The sequence below is a fragment of the Heteronotia binoei genome, chromosome 13, assembly GCF_032191835.1.
Source record: "Heteronotia binoei isolate CCM8104 ecotype False Entrance Well chromosome 13, APGP_CSIRO_Hbin_v1, whole genome shotgun sequence".
Lineage (NCBI taxonomy): Eukaryota > Metazoa > Chordata > Lepidosauria > Squamata > Gekkonidae > Heteronotia > Heteronotia binoei.
In genome coordinates, this window is record NC_083235.1 from 60956684 (window position 1) to 60979371 (window position 22688).

At 44.9% G+C, this 22688-nt stretch overlaps 1 protein-coding gene across 1 annotated transcript; it reads left to right on the forward strand.

Moving 5' to 3' along the window:
* Positions 1-300: 300 nt before the first annotated feature.
* On the forward strand, positions 301-21460 carry LGALS3BP (galectin 3 binding protein). The gene is given in 7 exon segments (XM_060253155.1): positions 301-320; positions 6729-6806; positions 10065-10256; positions 15353-15365; positions 15367-15482; positions 15997-16267; positions 20083-21460. Coding segments are annotated over 6 exon segments (1647 nt in total). The 5' UTR covers positions 301-320; positions 6729-6760; the 3' UTR covers positions 21092-21460.
* The last annotated feature ends 1228 nt before the right edge of the window (positions 21461-22688 follow it).

Below are 22688 nucleotides of genomic sequence, written 5' to 3' on the forward strand. Positions count from 1 at the left end.
AGCAACCTTGATGTGAGTGGTGGAGTGACCTCCAAGATGCAGCTGGGCATGGTGGGCAAAGGTAAATCCCTCATGCAAGCCTCTGCACATGCACAAGACCTGCTCCAGGGAGAAACAGGGCAGCCTGCACTGAATTAAGGAAGTCCCGGGATAAGTTTTTGAAGCCACGTGATTTTGGTAGAGAAATACCTCTGCCTCAACTTCTTTTAAAATGCCAGTTCCAGAATTCTGTCTCTTATATCTCCCTGGGTCAATGATGTCTCTTCTAGTAACTCGCATCTTCCAGGGTAAGTTCAAGGAGAAATGTGTTGGAAGAGTGAGTGAGTACAAAATGGTATACATAATTGGCAGGGTGGGAGATATACACCTATTCATGGATTTTTCTGTTTTCTTTGTCCTGGTGTGCAATATTAACCACTGGTTATGAGTAGGAACCTCCTTGGACTTCTTGTAGTGCTTTCATGACCTAGAGATAGTATACTGAGAGAAACGTTAAGCTTTGACCTTCCTCTTATATGTCAGAGCACTAAACCCAAGAGCATAGGAAATCCCTGGGGATAAGCTTCCTGGTAAATCAGGAAAGAGCACACCATGCTGGAATGTATAACTGCTGGAGACTGTAGTTTAACTTTGTTTTATTATCTCACCATATCTACAAATTGGCTAATGTGTTGGGATATCTAAAAATTGGCTAATGTGTTGGTCCAAAACAGCATGAGAAAGATATGTCTATGGAAAAGTAATTCTCTTCCATCTACCAGTATATTTATGCATGAACTTTAACTACTGGTCTGAATTGAAATCATTCTGCTGGAACAGACCATTTTATGGATAAACAAATGTATTACATTAGGGTTTGTAGAATCTTTCGGGCTCAAGTGCCGTGTTCTACTGGAGAAAGTTTTTCTTCCAGATGTTTCGTTCTCGGCTGCGGAGAACATCCTCAGTGGCGTTGCAGCCGGAGCAGGCGCTCTGACCTTCTTGGCTGCTGTGCACAGAGCGCCTGCTCCGGCTGCAACACCACTGAGGATGTTCTCCGCAGCCGAGAACGAAACGTCTGGAAGAAAAACTTTCTCCAGTAGAACACGGCACTTGAGCCCGAAAGATTCTACAAACCCTAATGATGATGCCAGCCGTGAAAACCTGAAATCTTTGATAAATGTAATACAGTAATACTTAAATTGCATCATATGGTTCACCACTATTTGGGTTCTCTTGTTTTCACTGTGTTCCTACTGCATTTTCTTCCTTTAATAGCTGAATGGTTGCCACATGGAGGCTCCTTAAAAGGATTCAAAATACAAACTCAGTTCCTTCTGCGCTATGTTACGGTGGAAATGAATTAGCAGGGCAAGGAGGAACTTTGCTAGAGTTGCTTGTCATGGAGATTTTTGTTTAAGAAACTACTCAGAGCTCGTTCCAGTGTTTTCTCTTTGATTATTCAACTGCAGCTTTTTCTTGGAATGGACTTACCTATCTCTAGCATTTTGCCCCTCCACAATTAAAGGAGGCAGTGTTGAACATGCCTGCCCCCAGGTGTGACAGCTCTGCACTGTTTTAAGTCGCAGGAAGTCAAGTTGCAGTGGAGTCCTGTGGAAGATGAATATGCAGCTCTGAAGGAAAGATGAGGTGGTGAGAGGAATCAGATGAAACTTGGCAAGGTGAATGGCCTGAGTATATGAGGGGGAAAGGATTTGGTGAGGTTCTTCTCAAAGACGTCACAGTCAGTTCCTGTGCCATTAGCTCCGCTTCCATTGTTGGAAAGCAAGCTATGAACATTTCAGACATTATAGAGTTAGCTGTTATTTACCAGAAAACATGGATGTGATGTATTGTAACATGCTACGGTCACCTCGAGGTTGGACTACTGTAATGCCCTCTACATGGGGCTGCCCCTGTCCCGAACTCGGAAATTACAGCTGGTGCAGAATGCCGCGGCCCGGCTGTTACTGGGTCTCCCAAAGTGGGGACACATTCAGCCGGGCCTTCGGACCCTGCACTGGCTTCCAGTGATATACCGAGTCCGGTACAAGGTGCTGGTTATCACCTTTAAAGCCCTATATGGCTTGGGACCTGTCTACCTGAAGGACCGTCTTTCCCCGCATGTTCCCCAGAGAGTACTGAGGTCGGGAACACAAAATCTCCTTACTGTCCCTGGGCCGAAAGAAGCCCGCTTGAAATCCACCAGAGAAAGGGCTTTCTCTGTTATGGCCCCTACATGGTGGAATCAGCTGCCGGAAGAGGTGAGGGCCCTGCGGGACCTTGTCCAGTTCCGCAGGGCCTGTAAGACGACCCTCTTCCGGCTAGCCTATACCTAGCTTGAGAACTTAATGTACTTGCCAGATCTCTTTTATATACATATGGATTATTTATTAATTTTAAGGTTTTATCTGTATTATCTGTTTTAAATGTTTAACCCTTTACATGCCTAAATATTGTTTAATTTTTATGTTGGATTCATTATTGGAAGCCGCCCTGAGCCATTCGTGGGAAGGGCGGGATATAAATTCTAAATAAATAAATAAACCCGATTAGGATCTGCCTCTTCTAAGCCCGGGAAAATTGTAAACGCTGTATTGGTCAGCTAGCAACTTGAGTGTGAGAAGCTTTGATCTTGTATGCAAGTTGAATTGTCCTATTTCCTGTCTCAACGTTCCCTGCGAACAAGAAGCCAGGAGACAAAGAGTCATAAACTATCCATGTAGCAGTTAGGACATAGATGCAGCATGCAGAATGCAGTGTTTATTTCTTTTTATTCCCAAGTACCTTTTCCTGATGTTTTATGTTAGTAAACTTTGTTTCTTTTGATAAGCAATGGTCTTTTACTCCTTTATGCAAACTCCTCGCCTCTAATTTAAAACAAATATCCCAATATCCATCCTCACTGCAAAGAACACTCCTGAAGGGTAAAGAATCAGAGTATACCAGAAATGTGGGTTACTAGATTGTGTGCTAGTTAATGGTGAGTCCTTCCACCCCAATCAAAGAAGAAGATGAAGAAGAAGATGATATTGGATTTATATCCTGCCCTCCACTCTGAAGAGTCTCAGAGCGGTTCACAATCTCCTTTACCTTCCTCCCCCACAACAGACACCCTGTGAGGTGGGTGGGGCTGAGAGGGCTCTCACAGCAGCTGCCCTTTCAATGACAACTCTACCAAAGCTATGGCTGACCCAAGGCCATCTCAGCAGGTGCAAGTGGAGGAGTGGAGAATCAAACCCGGTTCTCCCAGATAAGAATCCGCACACCTAACCACTACACCAAACTGGTTCTCCAAACTAAACTGTCTCACCAAACTAAAGCATTAGTTTAACAGATGTTGCCAGGTTCACTTATTTTATTTCTTTATTTACTTCATTTATATCCTGCCTTTCTCCCTAATGGGGGCCCAAAGTGACTTACATCAGTCTCCCCGCCTCCATTTTATCCTCACAATAAACCTGTGAGGTAGATTAGGTCGTGAGTGTGTGACACCCTGCAAACCTCTGCAGCAGAGGGGAGGGGTAAGTAGAGCATCTGTTTGGCATTCAGAACATCCCCCTTTCAGTCCCCAGCATCTCTGTTTAAAGGACCAGGTAACAGAGTAAAGTTAGAGTCCAGTAGCACATTTAAGACCAACTATTCTTTTATCCAAAGTATAAGCTTTTGTGTGTACACACACACTTCTTCAGATACCAGGCAGTGGGTGATGTGAAAGTCTTGTGCCTGATAGGCTGGAGAAATGCTGCCAGTCTGAATAGGCAGTATTGACATTCAGGGCTTTTTTGGTACAGCAGGGACTCATTTGCATGTTAGGCCACACCCCTGACATCACCATTGTTTCACATAGGGCTTTAAAAAGAAACAATCCATCAGAAACTCATTTGCATATTAGGCCACACCCCCTGATGCCGAGCCAGCCGGAACTGCGTTCCTGTGCGTTCCTGCTAAAAAAAAAAAAAAAGTTATGCTGACACTGATAGACCAAGGGTCTGATTCAGATAAGGCAGCTTCATGTATATATATGAGATCCAAGTCTGACACTAACACCACTGCACAACCCTGGGTCCAAATTATGGCTGTATGTTCCCCAAAGATAAACCAAAGCATCTGGAAAGTGACATGAGAGCATGTGAAGACCTAGTAAAACTTCTCATTCTCCTCATTCTGTGCTATTACATGCTAATTAATACAATGGGCTCTAGAAGGAGGCTCAGGGTGAGTGCCCCTCGCCCTTGCTGTCTTCCCACCCACCCACTCAAGTGAAGGCATTCACTCCCCCCCCCCCATATCAAGGGGAGCTGATATAATTCTGAGTGATCTCCAGCCCTCACCTGGAGATTGGCAACAGTAGTTGCCCAGGAGGAAATGGCTCTGTACCTGTCTGAGGTCCCACCCTTCCTCAAACCTCAACCTCTCCAGGACCCACCTCTTAAATCTCCAGGAAATGGAGTTGGCAACCTTCTCTCCTTCCCTCTATCTGCCCCCTCTGACTTCAGCTTTCCATTGCCTTCCCCCTCTCTGCAGCCTTTATATAGGAAAAGGACAGGCTTTCTCCACAGTGGAGGGGAGGGGGACCAAACCAGTTTACATCATTCTCCTCTCCCCCCTTTCATCTGAACAACAACCCTGTGAGGCAACTTAGGCTAGAAGTATGTGACCCAGTCAGCTTCCACAGCAAAGAACCTGTGTCTGGCACACCCCACTCTGAAGCTCTAACTCATATGCTTTCCTCAAGCTCCACCCCAGAATATCCAGGAATTTCCCACCAACCTGGAACTGGCAGCCGTAGTTAAGACTGGTTCCAATGTGTTCTGCCTCAGAGGCCTTTAGTGATACCTTTCAGACCAACAGTCTGTTGCTGATAAAGTTGTTGGTCTTAAGCAGAGGACTTCAATTTCTTTCTGTGTCTCTCTTTCCCTCCATATCTTTTTTTCTGTATCTGGTCTGTTGCTACAGGATGCCATTTTTTCTCCTTTCCTGAGGAGGAGAGGGAGGAGTCCTCAGCCAATCAAGGGAAGCCTTTCTCTGACAGTTTCCCTCCTCCTCCAGCCAGTCAAGGGAAAGATTCCTCTCTCTCCTCTGTGAATCAGTGTGACAGGTGGTTCAGCCAATGTAAGAGCAGGGAGAGCCAGTAACTGCCAGCATTGAGGTTGGTTGCCTTTAGTGACAGAATCAGTTTTGCTGCCTAGAAACAGCCACTTGAGTGGGAGAGAGAAGTGGTCTCAACCAATGGCACACAAGTATGCTTGATTGATAGTTTAACGGGCCAAAGGTGGATGCACCACAGTCTCACCCAACCAATCAGGTTGTTCGGTTTTGCCAAGACTATCATGATCCCGAGGCCTGCAGGCCCCAGGGAAGCCTGCTTAGGAGTTAATGGGAAAAGCCTACGTCTCTCAGGAGCCCCTCTGATTGGGTAGCGAGGGCTTTGGAGGGAAACAGGCTTGGGGGGGGGGGGCTCTGGGAAGAGAATATATAAAGGCCAAATCCAGGAAGTGGGGGTTCTTTTCCTAGGAGGCATAGCTGAGGAGGAGTTGCTGCCAGGAAGAGACCCTCGCCCTGTGAGGTAGGGTGAGACAGTAGGGACAGTAAGCTCAGACACATTAGACCATTTGTTTATTTTCCCTTCACCCTTTTACTGTTTTATTGCACCTTGTTAATTTATATTGCACTGCAATAAACCCTTTTGTTGTTCACTTTGCCTGGTCCTCATGCCTATTATTTGGCTTAAGCTACAGGAGGCCTGAAGGGCTTGGGAGGGTACTGTGGGCCTTCTCAAGGGGAACTCTTAACCCAAAGTGGTGGCAGCACTTGGTAAGACCCGCCCCCCCCCAGTCGTGACAAAGACAAAAGGGGTTTTATTAGATTATAGAATAGATACATAAATGTGAATTGAAAAAATATTGTTTATAATTAGATGATTGAAAGTAGAGAAGTAGTGATGGGAAAGTTCTTTCCTTGCTGTGGAGCAGAGGGAAATGAGGTTATAATAGGTACATTTCTGCTTGCTTCTACATTCTCTCTCTCTCTCTCTCAATGCACGGTAGAGGCGAGGTGGTAGTGAATCATCAGCTCTTTATTGATTACAGCATCTTGAGGCATACACATAAGACTGGCTAACTGGGCCCACAGGGCCAACTATATACACTCGTGTTCCTGCGCAAGCGTTTGATTGGACCATTCAAACCAGCAGGGGGCCCATGATTGGAGCAGGGCGGCAGGGTTTTGGATCCTGCTGCCCATTGTTCCCAAGTCCCCAAGCTCTGGCCCTCTGGCTCCAATGAGTCCGGCAGAAGCACGCTTTCAGTTCTCACTTGAGTCCGCATACATTACACCTTCCCTTCCCTCCCCTTTCCTTCCTTTTCGGGGCTTGAATTTGGTTTTCTGGATTGACTGTCAGCCATGCAGGCATGTTGATGTACCATTTAATTTTGCTTTAATTTACACTTTACAATAAATTTACATTCTGGAATTTTTTTTAAGGACTCATATGAGGAATATGTGGCCATATGATGCAAATTTACTGGGCAAAATTGCATATTATTGATTCTCAGTTTTACTTACCCTCGCTCCTGTTCCCCATCAATTTCCCTATCTCCAAACCAATCTAATTTCTTCAGAATGAGGAATTAAGCTGAAATCATCCCCTTGTGTTGGACTGAACTTTTACACGTACTTTAAATGCTGGTCATCCATGACATGCCTGGCCCTACCTGCTTGTCCAATGTTGTGTTATTTTTCATCAGGTTGGTTGCACAGGACTCTGTCTGGACTGCTAATGCTCAGTCTGCTTTTGCTGTGGCCAGGCTTAACTGACTCACTGGGTAAGTTAGGCTGCTCATGTTCTTGAACAGTGACACCTTGTCAAGAAGGACCAGCTTCTGTAGTAAGCAGGGCCTAGCCACTGTTGGAAGTGAAGGTGCTGTCCCCTCTTTCAGCATCCAGGTCTTGTGGCATCTAGATAGCTAGATTGACTTTTCCTTCCTGTGTTTACTCTTCTGCCACTATCCCCTTTGAAGTGTAGATTGTGTTCTCAGGGAACAACTTCCACTCACTCTCTCACACAGTGCCCTTCTCCCTGCACACACCAAGAGGAACAACATGCTGTCCTCTCTTGGCACCATGAGGGAGATGGCCCTCTTGCCATCTGCTTCCATCCTTAGCTAACAAGTGAGTTCCATCCTTAGCTAACAAGTTTATCCTATCTGTCCTCTCTTCTATCTAAAAGTATACTTCTCAAATAAAGAGAGAAGTATTTCTCCTTTAAACGTGGCTCTGTGTAGCTCTGTAAACTGAATAACCTGGTAAAGTGATGCTCCTGTGTTTGTAGCTTTATTTAAGCACCCCGCTAACTAGTAGTAACTGAACTAACTATACCAGTTAATCCCCACAGCCACAACTGAGGATGAGGTTCCTACATCTTTGCCTTATGACTAGAGATTTCATGGGGGAAACCAGACAGCTCTGCTTCTCTTACACTTCCCCAAATGCTGTATTAACCAGACCATGCAACATGAACAGCTAAGGTTTTCCTCTAATACTTCTGGCAATTTAAAGGTGCACTTGGTTTTTGTTTGCTGTTCTGTTAACCAAACAATTATTTACCAAAGAATTTAGTAGAACAATACACTTTCATAATTAAACTAGTAATATGCAACAGTGCATACTGTGTTCAATTAACTTTCTGCAGTATGCATATTAGGGCTGTCAACTCGGTTGGAAATTCCTGGAGAGCCAGTTTGGTGTAGTGGTTAAGTGTGCGGACTCTTATCTGGGAGAACCGGGTTTGATTCCCCACTCCTCCACTTGCACCTGCTGGAATGGCCTTGGGTCAGCCATAGCTCTGGCAGAAGTTGTCCTTGAAAGGGCAGTTGCTGTGAGAGCCCTCTCCAGCCCCACCCACCTCACAGGGTGTTTGTTGTGGGGGAGGAAGGTAAAGGAGATTGTGAGCCGCTCTGAGACTCTTCGGAGTGGAGGGCGGGATATAAATCCAATATCTTCTCTTCTCTTCTCTCTATTTGGGGATGGTGGGGTTTGAGAAGGGGAGGGACTTCAGCAGAGTATAGTGTCATGGATTCTACCTTTCAAAGCAGCCATTTTTGCAGGGGAGCTGATGTCTGTTGGCTGGGAATCAGTTGTAATTCCAGAAAATCTCCAGTCAACACCTGGAGTTTGGCAACTTTATTGGGCAAGCCAGCAAGAAGTGTGAAAACAACCTTAAATGGAGAGTGTATTCTATTTATCTCTGTTTTGAACATGGGAACAGATCAAAACATCCAAGAGGCTCCAATTCAGGGACACCAACCTTTCAGGGATCTAGAGCCCAGAGCTGTCTCAGAGAGGAATGTGGTCTATGTTACAAGAGCCCTGAAGCAAGTCAAGTGGGTTCAGCCCATCCAGTTCAGGATTCTGTTTCCTGCAGTGCAGCTACCCACATATCCTTGGAAGGCTCACATCAGAGGCACAATGGCCAAACCTTTTCTCTGTTGCTATTCTCTCCCCTCCAGCATTTTGCATTCATAGTTACCATACCCATACCAAACCTTTAATGGCATAATAGATTCAGATAAAAATACACAGAATATAAAAATTTAAACATTGGAGATAAAATCAAAATAAAACCGAGCTTACAGATACATTCAAACATGGTCAGAATTAAATTTAAGGATGTCAGCCAGAAATTTTGCCACAGCCTCACTAACCACCCCCTCAGTATCACTCAATAAATAATAACAGGGTGGCAGAATAGACAAATCTGGAGAAAAAGAAAGCTTGCCAAATAAATCTTTACGGAGGTTATGGTAAAAAGAACAATCAAGCAATATATGCTGGATTGAGTCAGGGGTATTCGCTCCACAGGAGCAAAGTCTGTCGGCTAAAGGGACTCGCTGATATCTCCCTTGTAAAACTTTGGAGGGAAACGCGTTTAGTCTGGCCAACATAAATGCCCTGCGATGACTTGGAGTGGTTAGGTCTGATAGATAATTGGGCATTTTGCCACAAAAAGCATAAAGACCTAAGGAAGCTGGAGAGCAAGTATACGGGAGAGTTGGCCGTAATTTCGTTTCCTCCAATTCCCACAGTCTCAGTTTAATACATCTGAAGATATATGACTCTTCAGAGGTAGAAAAATCATCTACCTCTAACCCCAATTGATTGAGTTTAGACAGAAGCACTGCTGTCCAGGACGAAATATATGGGTCTCTTTTCATACAATCAAGAAGGCTGTTGGGATCTGTTCTAAAATGAATTTTGAGCCAGAATTTAAACACTGCAATCCAGGCTTTTGTCTCCACCAAAGACTGACCCACTTCAGAGCAGAGAGCAAAGTAGGACACACATTTTGGCAAACCAAGAATTTGTCTAAAGAATGAGGCTTGAATGCCCTCCACTTTCCTGGTAAAAGCTGAGATCCATATAGGGATACCATAGAGGATTTGGGCAAGCGTTTTGGCTTTGAATACTTTAATAGCTGCTGGAACTAATTGGTTGCCCCTTGCAAAGAAAAACTGTTTAATTTGAGCAGCTGAACACTTAGCCAAGTTGATGGTGTTGTTACGATGTGAAACCCAGCTTAACTTGTGGTTAAAAGTGATCCCCAAGTATTTAAAATTTTTTGTTTGCTCGATTGTTGAATTGCCAATAAACCATCTCTGTGGGCCCCAGCATTCATAGTTATACTGTCTGAGCATAAGAGTCCCATTTAGATGCCATAGCTAATAGCCATTTTAAGATAAAACCTCAGGGGTGTGTGGCCCAATTCATACTCCATGAATTCGCTTACATCCCCTTTAAAGCCATCTAAGCTAGTGGACATCATCTCATCAAGGGGAGCAGTGAGTTCCACAAGTTAATTGTGTATTTGTAAAGTAATTTGTCCTGAAATTATTGTCCATCAGTCTCATTATGTGCTCCTCAATTCCAGACTTTTGGGAGAGGGAGGGGGAAAGGTTCCTCTATCTACTTTCTTAGCACCATGCATAATTTTAGAAAGTTCTATCATTTTAAAGTTATATAAGCCTCTGTTGTGCTGGTATTTTGTCACTATGTGCTTTTATTATGTTTCTTTTTTGCATCTACAGCTATCCACAACAGAGATGTGCGGTTGGTCAATGGAAACTCCTTCAGTGAGGGCCGTGTGGAGATCTACTATGATGGACAGTGGGGGACAATATGTGATGATGACTGGGACATGGCAGATGCACATGTTGTCTGCCGCTCTCTGGGCTTCCAAGGTGCCACAGAAGTAAAGACAAGTGCAGCATTTGGGGAAGGTACAATAGAACAGAATACAGAAGCATGCATTTGTCCTCTTTACTACGACACAATAGTTCCTGGCCCAAATCTTAATGCATTTGGAGACACTAACCACATTGACTGGGTAAACATGTGCTGGAGGCATGTTGTAGAAAAAAAGATTCCTAGAAATCATAAATGACTGTGCACTGGAATACTTGGTCATAGAGCCAGATATCAAGACATGGTGAGAGATGTAGAGATTATTGCACCAACTGGGAACAGTGACAACAATGCTATTAAGTTCAGCATTCAGGTCAATGGAACATTATTCCTAAAGTCCAGCTTTGATTTCAAAAGAGGGGACTTTTGAGGGGAATAGGAAAAAGGATGCTGAAAGAGAAACATGAAGGTCAATTCCCTAGAGGATGCTTGGATGTTGTTTTAAAACCACACTAAGTGAAGTCCAAATAGAACGCATTCCATAGGTTAGAAAAGGCAATGGAAAATCCCAAATAATCCCTGCATGGTTAACAATGCAAGTCAAGGAATTTATAAAAAGTAAGAGGCTTCTTTTAAAAAGTAGAAGGTCTGCCCCAAAGAATTGAACAGGAGTGACTACAGGCTCTGGCAAAAGAAATCTTAGTCAATAATTAGGCACTGAAAAAGAGATTTTGAGGAGCAGATTGCTAAAAGCATCAAAGACAAACCATAAACATTTACTTAAATACTAGGAATAAGGCCCATTGTGAACAAAAATACGAGCTCTAGAAAGAGGCTCTGGGTGAGTGCCCCCCCACCCTTGCTGTCTTCCCACCCACCCAAGTGAAGGCACATCAAGGGGAGCTGGTCTCTGCCATCTGGCAAGCAGTTGTAATTCTGAGTGATCTTGGAGATTCACTTGGAGATTGTCAACAGTAGTTCCCTAGGAGGAGATGGCTGGTTTGGAGAGTGGAGTCTATGGGATTGTACCTGTCTGAGGTTCTACCCCTTATGAAACCCACCCTCTCCAGGCTCTACCCCTCAAATCTCCAGGAATTTGCCAACTTGGAGTTGGCAACTGCTAAGTCACAGTGGCTTTAATGGGAGGCTGCTGCTGAACAGTAGCAAGCAGCCAGGCCTAGTTAAGTCATGCCAGTCAGGTGACATCAAGTCACCCAGAGGGTGTTGTCAGGCATAGGGTAGCCAACCTCCAGATGGATCCTGAAGATCTCCTGGGATCACAACTGAACACCAGACAACAGATCTCTCTCCCCATCCTGGAAAAAATAACTGCTTTGGAGTGTGGACTGTATCCCATTCTGTTCACCTGAGGTCTCTCCCTTTACTGACAGAAGTTGGTTGCCTAGCAACAGCCTCTGGTTAGGGGTGAGGCTGAGGGGAGGAAGGAGAGAGGGAGTGACAGGAAAGAGCCATAGCCTGTGAGGAAACGCTCCCTATGGTGCCAGACCTTGCCACCAAGTTGCAATAAGTTGGCAGCTCCCTTGCTATTTCTGCGGCCTCCACAGGCTGTGTGTGCTGGGAGGCCATCTGTGTGGGCTCTTGATGGGGTGGTAGAGGTCTGTTGCTAGCAATGCTTTTCATGACAATGCTTGCTGGCAACACTTTTCATGGTTGACAGCAATGTTCCCTCTAAGCTGTGGAGCCTTGTGAGCAAAAATTCTACTTTGTGAGCTGCTGGCATTAAAGTTGTGAGCTACAACTTTAGGGGAGGGATGGCAGCTCAGTGGTAGAGCATCTGCTTGATAAGCAGAAGGTCTCAGGTTCAATCCCCGGCATTTCCATTTTCAGGCCTGCGGTAGGCGGGGGCAGGGGAGTCAGCCAATGTGAGGCCAGAGATGCTGACTGAGCCGTGATGAGCCAATGGTTTATGAAGCTTGTAGAGCCAATGCTGCCTTGATAGAGTGGGTGGGGCTGGCTGAGGCCCAGAGTGTGCCACAGCTTCGCTCCTTACCAGACAAAGTGGTCTAGACAAAGTGAAGCTGGCTGGGCAGGGGGAACCTCTTGTGCATTCAGGCAACCCTTTGAGGAGGGTGGGGAGCAGTCATTTGATTGTGACACATCCCCCCCTCTCTGCAAGAATAAGGAGCGCTTAATAATTTAATTAGCAAGCCCCAGCGCCCCTTCAGAAAAAATTCCTGGCTACAGGACTTTTTGTGAAGAGCTCCAAGAGGAACTTCATACAGTTAGATCAATTCCCAGCTGCCTTGAGGCACATACTCTTTGGCAGCTGTCCCTAGCCTTTTTGGCACCAGGGACCAGTTCTGTAGAAAAAAATTTTCCCACGGACCAGGGCGGGGGGGTGGGGGTGGTTTCAGGATGATACAATTGTGCACTTTATCTCTATTAATTTGGTGTGGTGGTTAAGTGCATGGACTCTTATCTGGGAGAACCGGGTTTGATTCCCCACTCCTCCACTTGCAACTGCTGGAATCTCCTCGAGTTAGCCATAGCTCTCGCAGAGCTGTCCTTGAAAGGGCAGCTTCTGGGGAGAGCTCTCTCAGCCCCACCCACTTCACAGGGTGTCTGTTATAGGGGGGAGAAGGTAAAGGAGATTGTGAGCTGTTCTGAGACTCTGAGATTTGGAGTGGAGAGCAGGATATAAATCCAATCTATTATTATTATTATTACTACTACTACACTGTGATATATAATTAAATAATTATACAACTCACGGCCTGATTGCTCACAGGTGACACACCGGTACCGCTCTGGGTTTGATTCCCCACTCCTCCTCTTGCAGCTGCTGGAATCTCCTTGGGTTAGCCATAGCTCTCGCAGAGCTGTCCTTGAAAGGACTGCTACTGGGGAGAGCTCTCTCAGCCCCACCCACCTCACAGGGTGTCTGTTGTGGGGGAGGAAGGTAAAGGAGATTGTGAGCTGCTCTGAGACTCTGAGTTTTGGAGTGGAGGGCAGGATATAAATCCAATCTATTATTACTACTACTACTACTACTACTACTACTACTACTACTACTACTACTACTACTACTACTACAACATTGTGATATATAACGAAATAATTATACAACTCATGGCCCCGTTGCTCACAGGTCACGGACCGGTACCAGTCCATGCACCGGAGGTTGGGGACCCCTGCTCTATGGTATACCATAACACAACCATGCCAGGACAAAAAAACCCAGCTCACACCACAAGCTCATGCTGATGCTAAACACTGCAAGGCTGAATATGATAGGAAAAGGTGCAACAATGCACTGCAAACAAAAGGAATTCTAAGCTTCAGCATCTTGTCATCCCCCTCCTGCCCCCTCAAAAATTATTCTTCCCTATCTCTATTCTGGGCCTCTTTCAGGGCTTTGAGCCACCACAGACACGGAGACACACACATGTGGGGGGAGGGAGCCAGCATCTGTTTCAGCTGTGGGGTGGGTGTGAAGACAGTAAGGGTAGGGGAGTAGTACAGTGCCAATGGTGCAGGGGTAATTGAGAGGATGAGGTGGTTGGGGGATGGGTGGTAGTTGTAGGGGGGTGGGAAGACACCAGGGGTGGTGGGAAGTGAATGCCTTTAACTGGGTGAGTGGGAAGACAGCAAGGGGGGGACTTGCCAAGAGCCTCTTTCTAGAGCCCATTGCATTATGCCTCACAAGGGGCCTTATTTCTAGTGTTCTTATGAAACAGAAACAGATCAGAACTAAATTTTCCATATAAGCACCAGCTGCCAGTGACCTGGGAATGGTGTGCCTGTGAGAAAGGATGAAAGCAGGAAGAGCTGTAGCATCTGACTTTTAAAATGTCTCTAAGAATACATGTAAATGTGGGGCACACATTGAACTGAGAGAAATTGTTCAGGAAGGTGATGTAATTTTCATTCAAATGTTGAAGCATTTCCACAAGTATGGTCATACTGCCAGGTTGGCATGGCAGGGCAGAACTTGCCTTGCTATAACATCAAACATTCTTAGCATTACTTGTGTCTTGTTGAAAGAAAGGATTTTAGCATTACCTGTGTCTTGTTGAAAGAAAGGATTTTGTGCTGTCTCCTGCCTCAGAGTTCAGGGGAAGATTACAAGAGAGTTAGAGAAAGAGGTCAGAACACAGAACATCCTTCCTTTCTGTTGTCCAACACTTTCCTTTGAAGTCTAGATTGCTATTCTCAGGAACTGTTTCCTTCCTTCCGGTTTGACACCTCTCTCACACACATTGCCAAACTCTCCATCTTGACATCATGGATGCAGGACGTGCATTCTGCATCCATCCTAGTTAGCTAGATTAGATCTCTATCCTCTCTCTATTTCATTCTGTCTAGAATGGAGTTCCAAAAGATGCTCCATGTTACTTTTGTTTCTTTACCAGCACACACACACACACACACACACACTTTTGCTGTGTGCTAAGCCGTTGTGCACTCTGCTAAGTTATGAATGATTCCTGACTATACCAAACCAGAGAATATAACACGTCAATAGTCAGCAGATCCTGCTCTAAGATGCACCGTTCTTTCCTGGATTGGGGCCCATAATTATATAGAATATTGAGTAGAGAGGGGAGATAGAAGATCCTTTCAGTTTGGCTTGTCGAGCTGATGTTTTAATTGGGTTTTATCAGTTTGGTTTTAACAGGCCTTATCATTTTATACTTTTATACTTGTATTTATTTATTATATTTTAAATGCTGCCCCAAGTTGCCTGTAGGAAGTTGGTGAAAGGTAGATTAACTCAATAAATTGACCAACCAAGTGCCCATTTTTCTCATGATGTTCTAGGAATATTTCCACGCTGACATCAATAATTTTGCAGGGAAGATCAATACATGCTACTTTTTGAAGAAGGTGTTGGCTGAAAAACTGGTATATAAAACTGAGTATCCAAATCTTTTGCAATCAGAATTTGGGCACAGAAACAAATTCTTTAGGTACAAGGATTTGCCTTTTCCTCTAAAGTGTCATGCATAGTAATGCTGGTATATAACAACAATGCCTTCCATATCTGGAGTTTCAACATACTGTATATCACTTAATTGTATTCAGGTCTCCAGCCTTCCTGGAAAGGCTTGCTGTGAACTTCTGAAATCCAGACTGGCAACTGGAATAATTCAGCCCCTTAACATTACAAGTGCAGGAGAACCAGCTTCGTATTCCAGTATGACTGGCTGTATGTTTGCTTTCTGCATAGGATCAGGACCCATTGTTAGATGACGTCAACTGCATCGGGACAGAGACATCTCTCACACAGTGTGGTTCTGCAGGATGGTTCAACAACAACTGTGGACATGGAGAGGATGCAGGGGTGGTGTGCATCAACAGTGAGTCTCCAGTGAGCTGTTGTTAGCTGTGTCATCAACATTGTGTTTTGTCTATTTGGTTTCTTCCAGTCACTGATGTATATGTCAGAAGGATCAAGCTGCCCAATTTCAGATTGTGAGATACCTTAGGGAACTCTCTGTCTTGCTCTCCTTGTCTAAGATCTCACCAAACCAATATTTCTCTCCCAATCCCTCATTTATAATTTTCCAGATGATTCTTGCAGATCTTATTTTCACTCTCCTCTAATTTTCAAGCACTCTTTTATAAAGCTGGGGCCTTAGATCTAGACTAATTCCATTGACTTTTGTATATTGAAATAAAACTGTTTCTCCAGTGGCTTCAGATTTTCTCCTTAATCATCACAGAAGTGGTTATTTCCTGCTGTTGTTTCAGTTATGCTATCTTTTACTCTGTTGGGCATATCTGTTGCAGGACCTTAAATTCATAGTAATTAGTTTATCTATTTAGGCCTGTTATACCATTTTGGATTCAGTGTTGGACCTCTCATTTCAGGAGCTGTATACAATCCTGGGACTTTTCTTTTGAATCATTCTGGAAATTTTGCTGAGGACCTTGGTAAATTATATGACAGCCAGCAAGATTGCGACATCAACATCACAGTCATTACAGCAGCAAGCAACTCAGAGTCCCGTAGTCGGGTGTGCGCACATAGCCTGGTTCTCCGTACAAACAGTGAGGCCAGCATTCTGCTGCAGCAAAATAATAACTCATACAAATTGCTGGTGGAAGAGGAGTGTTTGCCTAGTGTGAACAGCTTTCTCAGGTAAGACATATATGTGGCATACTAAATCCAACTTGTTCTCATGATTTGTAGTGCATCGCCTGCCCTCTCCTCCAGCACCGGAATCCAGTGAACCTTCCTGAAAGTTAGGGCTGCCTCCTCTGTGTTGGGATCTTCTAAAGCAAATATGAAATGCATAGGGAGTCTCAGAATTGATTAAACTTAATTTTCCCACTACACCAGCCGTCTCTTGTTTTTTGTTCCATGCTTGGTATGACCCTTCTTTTCTTGCCTCCTGTCCCTGTGGCAGCCATTTCCTTCCCATGCCACTGAGGGGGCCTTTTTTTTTTTTTTTAATGGCACTCGAATAGCATCCATTCCTTTTTCTTGTGGGGAAATGCATATCTTCACTAGGCAAGGGGCTAGATACTTTTTATTTTTTAAATGAAAGTTGGGAATTCAGAAAACTTGCTACAATTGTTGCTACCGCGGTACATCGATATAATGATATTCTAAGTGCTGACTTTTAAAAGATTGAAAAAGCCTCAGGGACAGTGTGACCTGGCCGTTTAACTGAGAGGAAGCCTGTCGTGTAGGCCAGCCTTAGACTGTGTGGCACCCTCGGCATGGCTAACTTCTGTTGCCCTGCCCTTGCACTGACAACATCAACGAGTCACATGGGGAGCACCCAATTCAGTGCCCCCAGAAGGCTGGTGCCCTAGGTGGTCGCCTAGTTTGCCTAGTGGCAGGGTTGGACCTGCTGTCATGTGGAAGCCCTTTTGCTGCTGTGCCCTAGGGTTGCCAAGTCCAATTCAAGAAATATCTGGGGACTTTGGGGGTGGAGCCAGGAGACATCAGGGGCGGGGCCAGGAGCAAGAGTGTGACAAGCATGATTGAACTCCAAGGGAGTTCCAGGCATCACATTTAAAGGGACGGCACACCTTTTCAATTCCTTCCTTCCATAGGAAATAATGAAGGATAGGGGCACCTTCTTTTAGGGCTCATAGAATTGGACCCCCTGGTCCAATCTTTTTGAAACTTGGGGGGTATTTTTGGGAGAGGCACTAGATGCTATACTGAAAATTTGGTGCCTCTACCCCAAAAAACAGAGCCCCAGATACCCGCAGATCAATTCTCCATGATTTTCTATGGGAATAAATCTCCATAGGGAATAATAGAGTTCCCAGCAGACATTTCCCTCCCCTCCCCCCGCTTTCTGATGACTCTGAAGCGGGGGGATGGTCTCCAAACAGGGGGATCCCCTGCCCCCACCTGGGAATTGGCAACCCTAGTTGGCCCTGCTGTCATGTGGAAGCCCTTTTGCTGCTGTGCTTCATCTGCAGCCATACCAGCACCAGGGAAGCCACCAAATCCCATCCCTGTGTGGAAGCCACTCTCATCTCACCTATAAGAAGGAAATAACTGTCCCTGGGATATAGTTTGATAAGTTATTTGTTTCTATAGCAATCCTCCCCCCACCATTAAGACTACCCTTAACTTTATGAAAAAAGGCACTTGCTTTACCTCAGAACATTGGTTTGTTCACCTCCAATTTACATATTTTATGAATTCTCAGACTCAGTTCATCCGTGACACAAAACCATTGTTTATTTTAACTGCAGTTACTTTATAACCCAGGATGTGGCTCACAGATGACCATTCAACGAACAGAGGTTTCGTTGCCTTTCCTCATTCTTTCCTCTCTCCAACAAAGATCCAGTTAATATCCCAGTGAGCTTTGCAGCAAGGGCAATGCCAAGGAACAAGCCAGGATTAAATCAGGATTCTGCTACTGTATAGCATGCAAAACCATAGTTAAGACCAGGGCTTTTTTTTATAGTAGGAACTCCTTTGCATATTGAGCCACACACCCCTGATGTAACCAGTCCTCCTGGAGCTTACAGTAGACCCTGCAATAAGAGCTCTGTAAGCTCCAGGAGGATTGGCTACCTCAGGGGTGTGTGGCCCAATATGCAAAGGAGTTCCTGCTACAAAAAAAAGCCCGGTTAAGACTATCTGTGTTTAATAAACCAACCTCCAACTAGGGTTTTATATTTGACCATGGCCTTTTTTTTTAATAGAAAAACCCAGCAGGAACTTATATTCATATTAGGCCACATCCCTGACATCACCATTATTTCACACAGGGCTTTTTTGTAGAAAAAAGCCCAGCAAGAATCAGTCCCATAGTCATGTGTGTTCCTGTGCGTTCCTGCTAAAAAAAAGCTCCGCATTTGACAGATTATAACTAAATATAATGGCCTGCATTTGAACAATCGCATTAACCACAGTTAGTTTAATGAAACTATGGATCTCATCAGATCTCAGAAGCCAAGCAGGGTCAGTCTCAATTAGTATTTGGATGGGAGACCACCAAGGAATATCATGATTGTGATGTGAGGCAGTCAATGCAGGCAATGGCAAACCACCTCTGTTTTTTGCTTCAAAAACCCTATGAGGTTGTCATACCTTTGCTGTAACTTGACAGCAAAAGTGGGGGGGGGGGGGGCTTCACATGACATCTGAACCAATTCAGAGTTAAGGGATCTCCAGGTTCATTTTGTTTTGCCCCTCAAACGTACCTTCCTAGTGGAGATAACCTGCATGGGGTGGAGAGAGTTGACAAATAATTGTTTCTCCCTCTCCTAAAACACTAGAACTCATGGGCATCCAAATGAAGCTGGTGAGCAGTAGGTTCAGGACGAGCAAAAGGAAGTACTACTTTACACAGAGTGATGAAAATGTGGCCAGAGAGGATATAGTGCTGGACACAGGAATAAACAGTCTTAAAGGTGGATTGGATTGATTCTTGAAGGACAAGTCTATCAATGGCTACTAGCCCTGGTGACTGAGGGGAGTGCCATATCCAGAGGCATTAGAAGAAGATACTGGATTTATATCCTGCCCTGAATCTCAGAGTGGCTCACAATCTCCTTTATCTGCCTCCCCCCCGCAACAGACACCCTGTGAGGTGGGCGAGGCTGAAAGAGCTCTCACGGAAGCTGCTCTTTCAAGGACAGCTCTGCCAGAGCTATGACTGACCCAAGGCAATTCCAGCAGCTGCAAGCGGTGGAGTGAGGAATCAAACCCAGTTCTCCCAGAAAGAGCCCATGCACTTAATTACTACACCAAACTGGCTCTCATTAAACTTCTGAATCCTGGAACCAGGAGGCAACCTCAGGGGAGGGCCTCAGCCCTGTTGTTGGCTCCCCAGGGTAGGGCCGGCCCTAGACTGTCTGGCACCCTAGGCAAGGCTAATTTCTGATGCCCCCCCCCCGGCACTGAGAATGTCACCAAGTTACATGGGGGGCATCCAATTTGGTGCCCCCCAAAGGCTAGTGCCCTAGGCAGTCACCTACGTAGTTTGCTTAGTGGTAGGGCCAGCCCTGCTCCAGAAGAACCGGTTTGGAACAAATATGTTGAACTGAGAGAAGTGACCAGGAGAAAGGCAAGAACTGAAGGGAGGCTGTTTTAATCAGCAGAAAGGGTTAAACGTTCTCCCTTTATCTTCATCTGCTCAAAACTGTAGCCTTCTGAGGCTGCTTTTTTCCCCAAAGAAAAGTCACAACTTCTTGCATGTAACATGTGGTTTGCCTCTGAAAGTGAACCCAGTTCAATTAAGTGAAGGCTTAATCGTCATCCATTCAACTATACCGACTCTTGCTTATATGTGTATTAATGCATGGAAGGTCCTGGAAACTGAGCGACTTATTAAAGCCTCACTTTGTTGTTTCAGGTTTTGGGCAAAACAAAAAGTTTCACTTGAAGATCATTCCAAAACCTTCGCAATGTTATTTAGAATTGGGATGTTCAATAGCAGCTCACTCTTTTCTTTTCTTTTCTTTTCGTCTACTCAGATACTTCTACTCCAGGCAAATTGAAATCACCTTGGATTCAGTAAAGTGCATCCACAAGTTGGCTTCAGCCTATCGGGTGCCAGGTCTGCAAGCTTACTGCCGGCAGGTCTTCTCATATATTCTTCCATTGGACCCCTACTTTCATGGCCCGCTGCAGCTGTATGAACATAGCCTATCTAGTGGCGATAGGACCTTGCAGCGGCTCGTCCTGCAGTACATGGCCTGGAACTGTGAGGACCTGTCCCACACTGAGGCCTGGTTGGGCCTCAAACCAGATGATATGGAGGTTCTGCTCTCTCGTACTGATTTGGTGATTGAGAGTGAGTGGTCACTGTTGAAAGCTCTTGGCCGCTGGGCTCAGGCCAATGGGCCAGGTAAAATAACAGAAAGACTTTTGGAAAAGATCAGATTTCCTATGCTTGTCCCAGAACAGCTGTTTAAACTGCATTTCAACCTGACATTGTACGAAGACTATAATTATGTCTTCCAGAGGAAGATTCTGGAGGCCCTTGAATTCCACACAGTGCCATTCGAAGTCTTTAGGCAACACAAACCCCAAGAACTCAAAAGTGATGCATATGTCCCTCGTTGTTATTTTGCTTCCGCTTGGACCAGGTACCTAACACATGAACTCTTGACACAGCACAATGGATCTAGTGCCTTCCAGTCATTTAAAACCTCCAAACACCCTAGTTTTCTTTTCAACACCCAAAACATATCCTGGTCCTTCACTTACCATGACATTGTACAGGGCTGCCAAAATGATCCCTTCTGCTCCTCAGACACTTTCCCCACTCTCCACCTTGCACCGACAGGTTCCCAAGATGACACCATCTGGTATGAGAACAAAGCACTTGTGGTCTGCCAGGATTTCTATATCATAGATATCCTTGACCTTAAAAATGGTACAGCTGTAGTCCCCAAGGCCAACATGTTTGGCTTCCCTTGCCCAACTGGCTACACAGGCTTCCTGGCTCTGGTGCGTCCTGGTTACAAGCTGAATGCGTAAAGAGGTAGGTATTTCCTTCTTAGTGAGGTAGGATCTGAGAAGAGCAGAAATCTTTCTCTTGTGGCACATCTGCTAACATCCCTGCTTCTATCGTTTTTCTGGTTTCCACACCTGTTCTAGATCCAGAACTGTAACTTGATTGCAATGCTCACTTAAAGCATAACTCTTAAAGGTTCAGAATTTTTGTTCCAATAGCAATAGTGAGAGAAATTCAACACCTGTCCATGTGCCAATAGGATCTCAAGATTCTACAGCATTTTTGCATTTGGCTGTGTGATACTTCTGTGTATTATTTGGTTTCAATTTGGATTGCTTCATGTATGTTAAGCTCTACCTCTTCTGCAAATAATTTTTTGGATTTTTAAAGCATTTTGGACTAGTTATCTTACAACAATCACACAAGCCGGTTTCAAACTTTTAAGAACTGCAGTCATTGGTGGGGGGAGGTCTGAGGCTATACAAAGGGGATGTACAAGTGTGCTAGGGTAGTCAGCTCCAGTTTGGGGTGATGTCACATCATGATGTTTTCTTACAGGATGGAAGGCTGAGTCAACCTTGAGCTGGCTACCTGAACCCAGCTTCCACCAGGATCGAACTCTGGTCATGAGCAGAGCTCGGACTGCAGTACTGCAGCTTACCACTCTGTGCCCCCAACCTCTCCTAACTACCATCCACTCAACCACCTCTTCCTCTCAACCACCCTTGTACCCTTGGCACTCTACTACTGCCCCCACCCATGACATTCACTCACCCCAACCCTAGCTGTCTTACCACACACTCACCCACCAACCCTTGGCCTTCATTCAGCCCCCCCACACACTCGCTGACTTCCCACCCACCCCCAACACATTCAACAATTGTCTTAGTTTGAAAGCTTAACCTTTTGGTGTTAACAAGATTGATAACACCAAATACAGAACAAAACACCAAACTCACAACCTATACAGATATGGCCTTGTATATCTTTTGCAAGTTTATGGGGGAAATGCTATATGATGGGATGGTGAGAAGCAGCAGGGAATGGCTCATAATACCTTATTCAACTGAAAGGAAGATTCAGTTTTCCTCTACATGTGCCATTATGAAAAGAAGGGGACATCTTAAATTTGCATGCAAATTACAGTTATGTACAATTTAAAATACATTTTTTGAATACAACCTTTTAAAAGGTAAATTGTCCTACATTCGGGGTTGTCTTCCTTTTGGGTAAATATGGTAATTATAATCTATGAGAGGATTTGTAAAAGGAGTGAGGCCAGCAACTCTAAATAAGTGAGGGAACACAGACTGCAAGGTTTCTGGGGTGGATATAAGACAGGGGAAGTTGCCTAAGATGAAGCAAGACAATAAAACAGTCCTGCTCTTTCTGACATAGACATACTCCATGGAAAGCAAGATCTCCCTCATGCCATGGGTGGAGGGCTTGCACATGGCTTCATGGAAACTTCCACCCTCTCTCCAAGGCATGGAGAGACTCATGCAATATGCATTGGATGTTGTTAGTACACAAAGAAACCTGGAAGACACCCTGTGAATTTGATGTATCATAGTAAATGAAGAATAAATTGCCACTAATTTTCAAGTAATTTGTGCACAA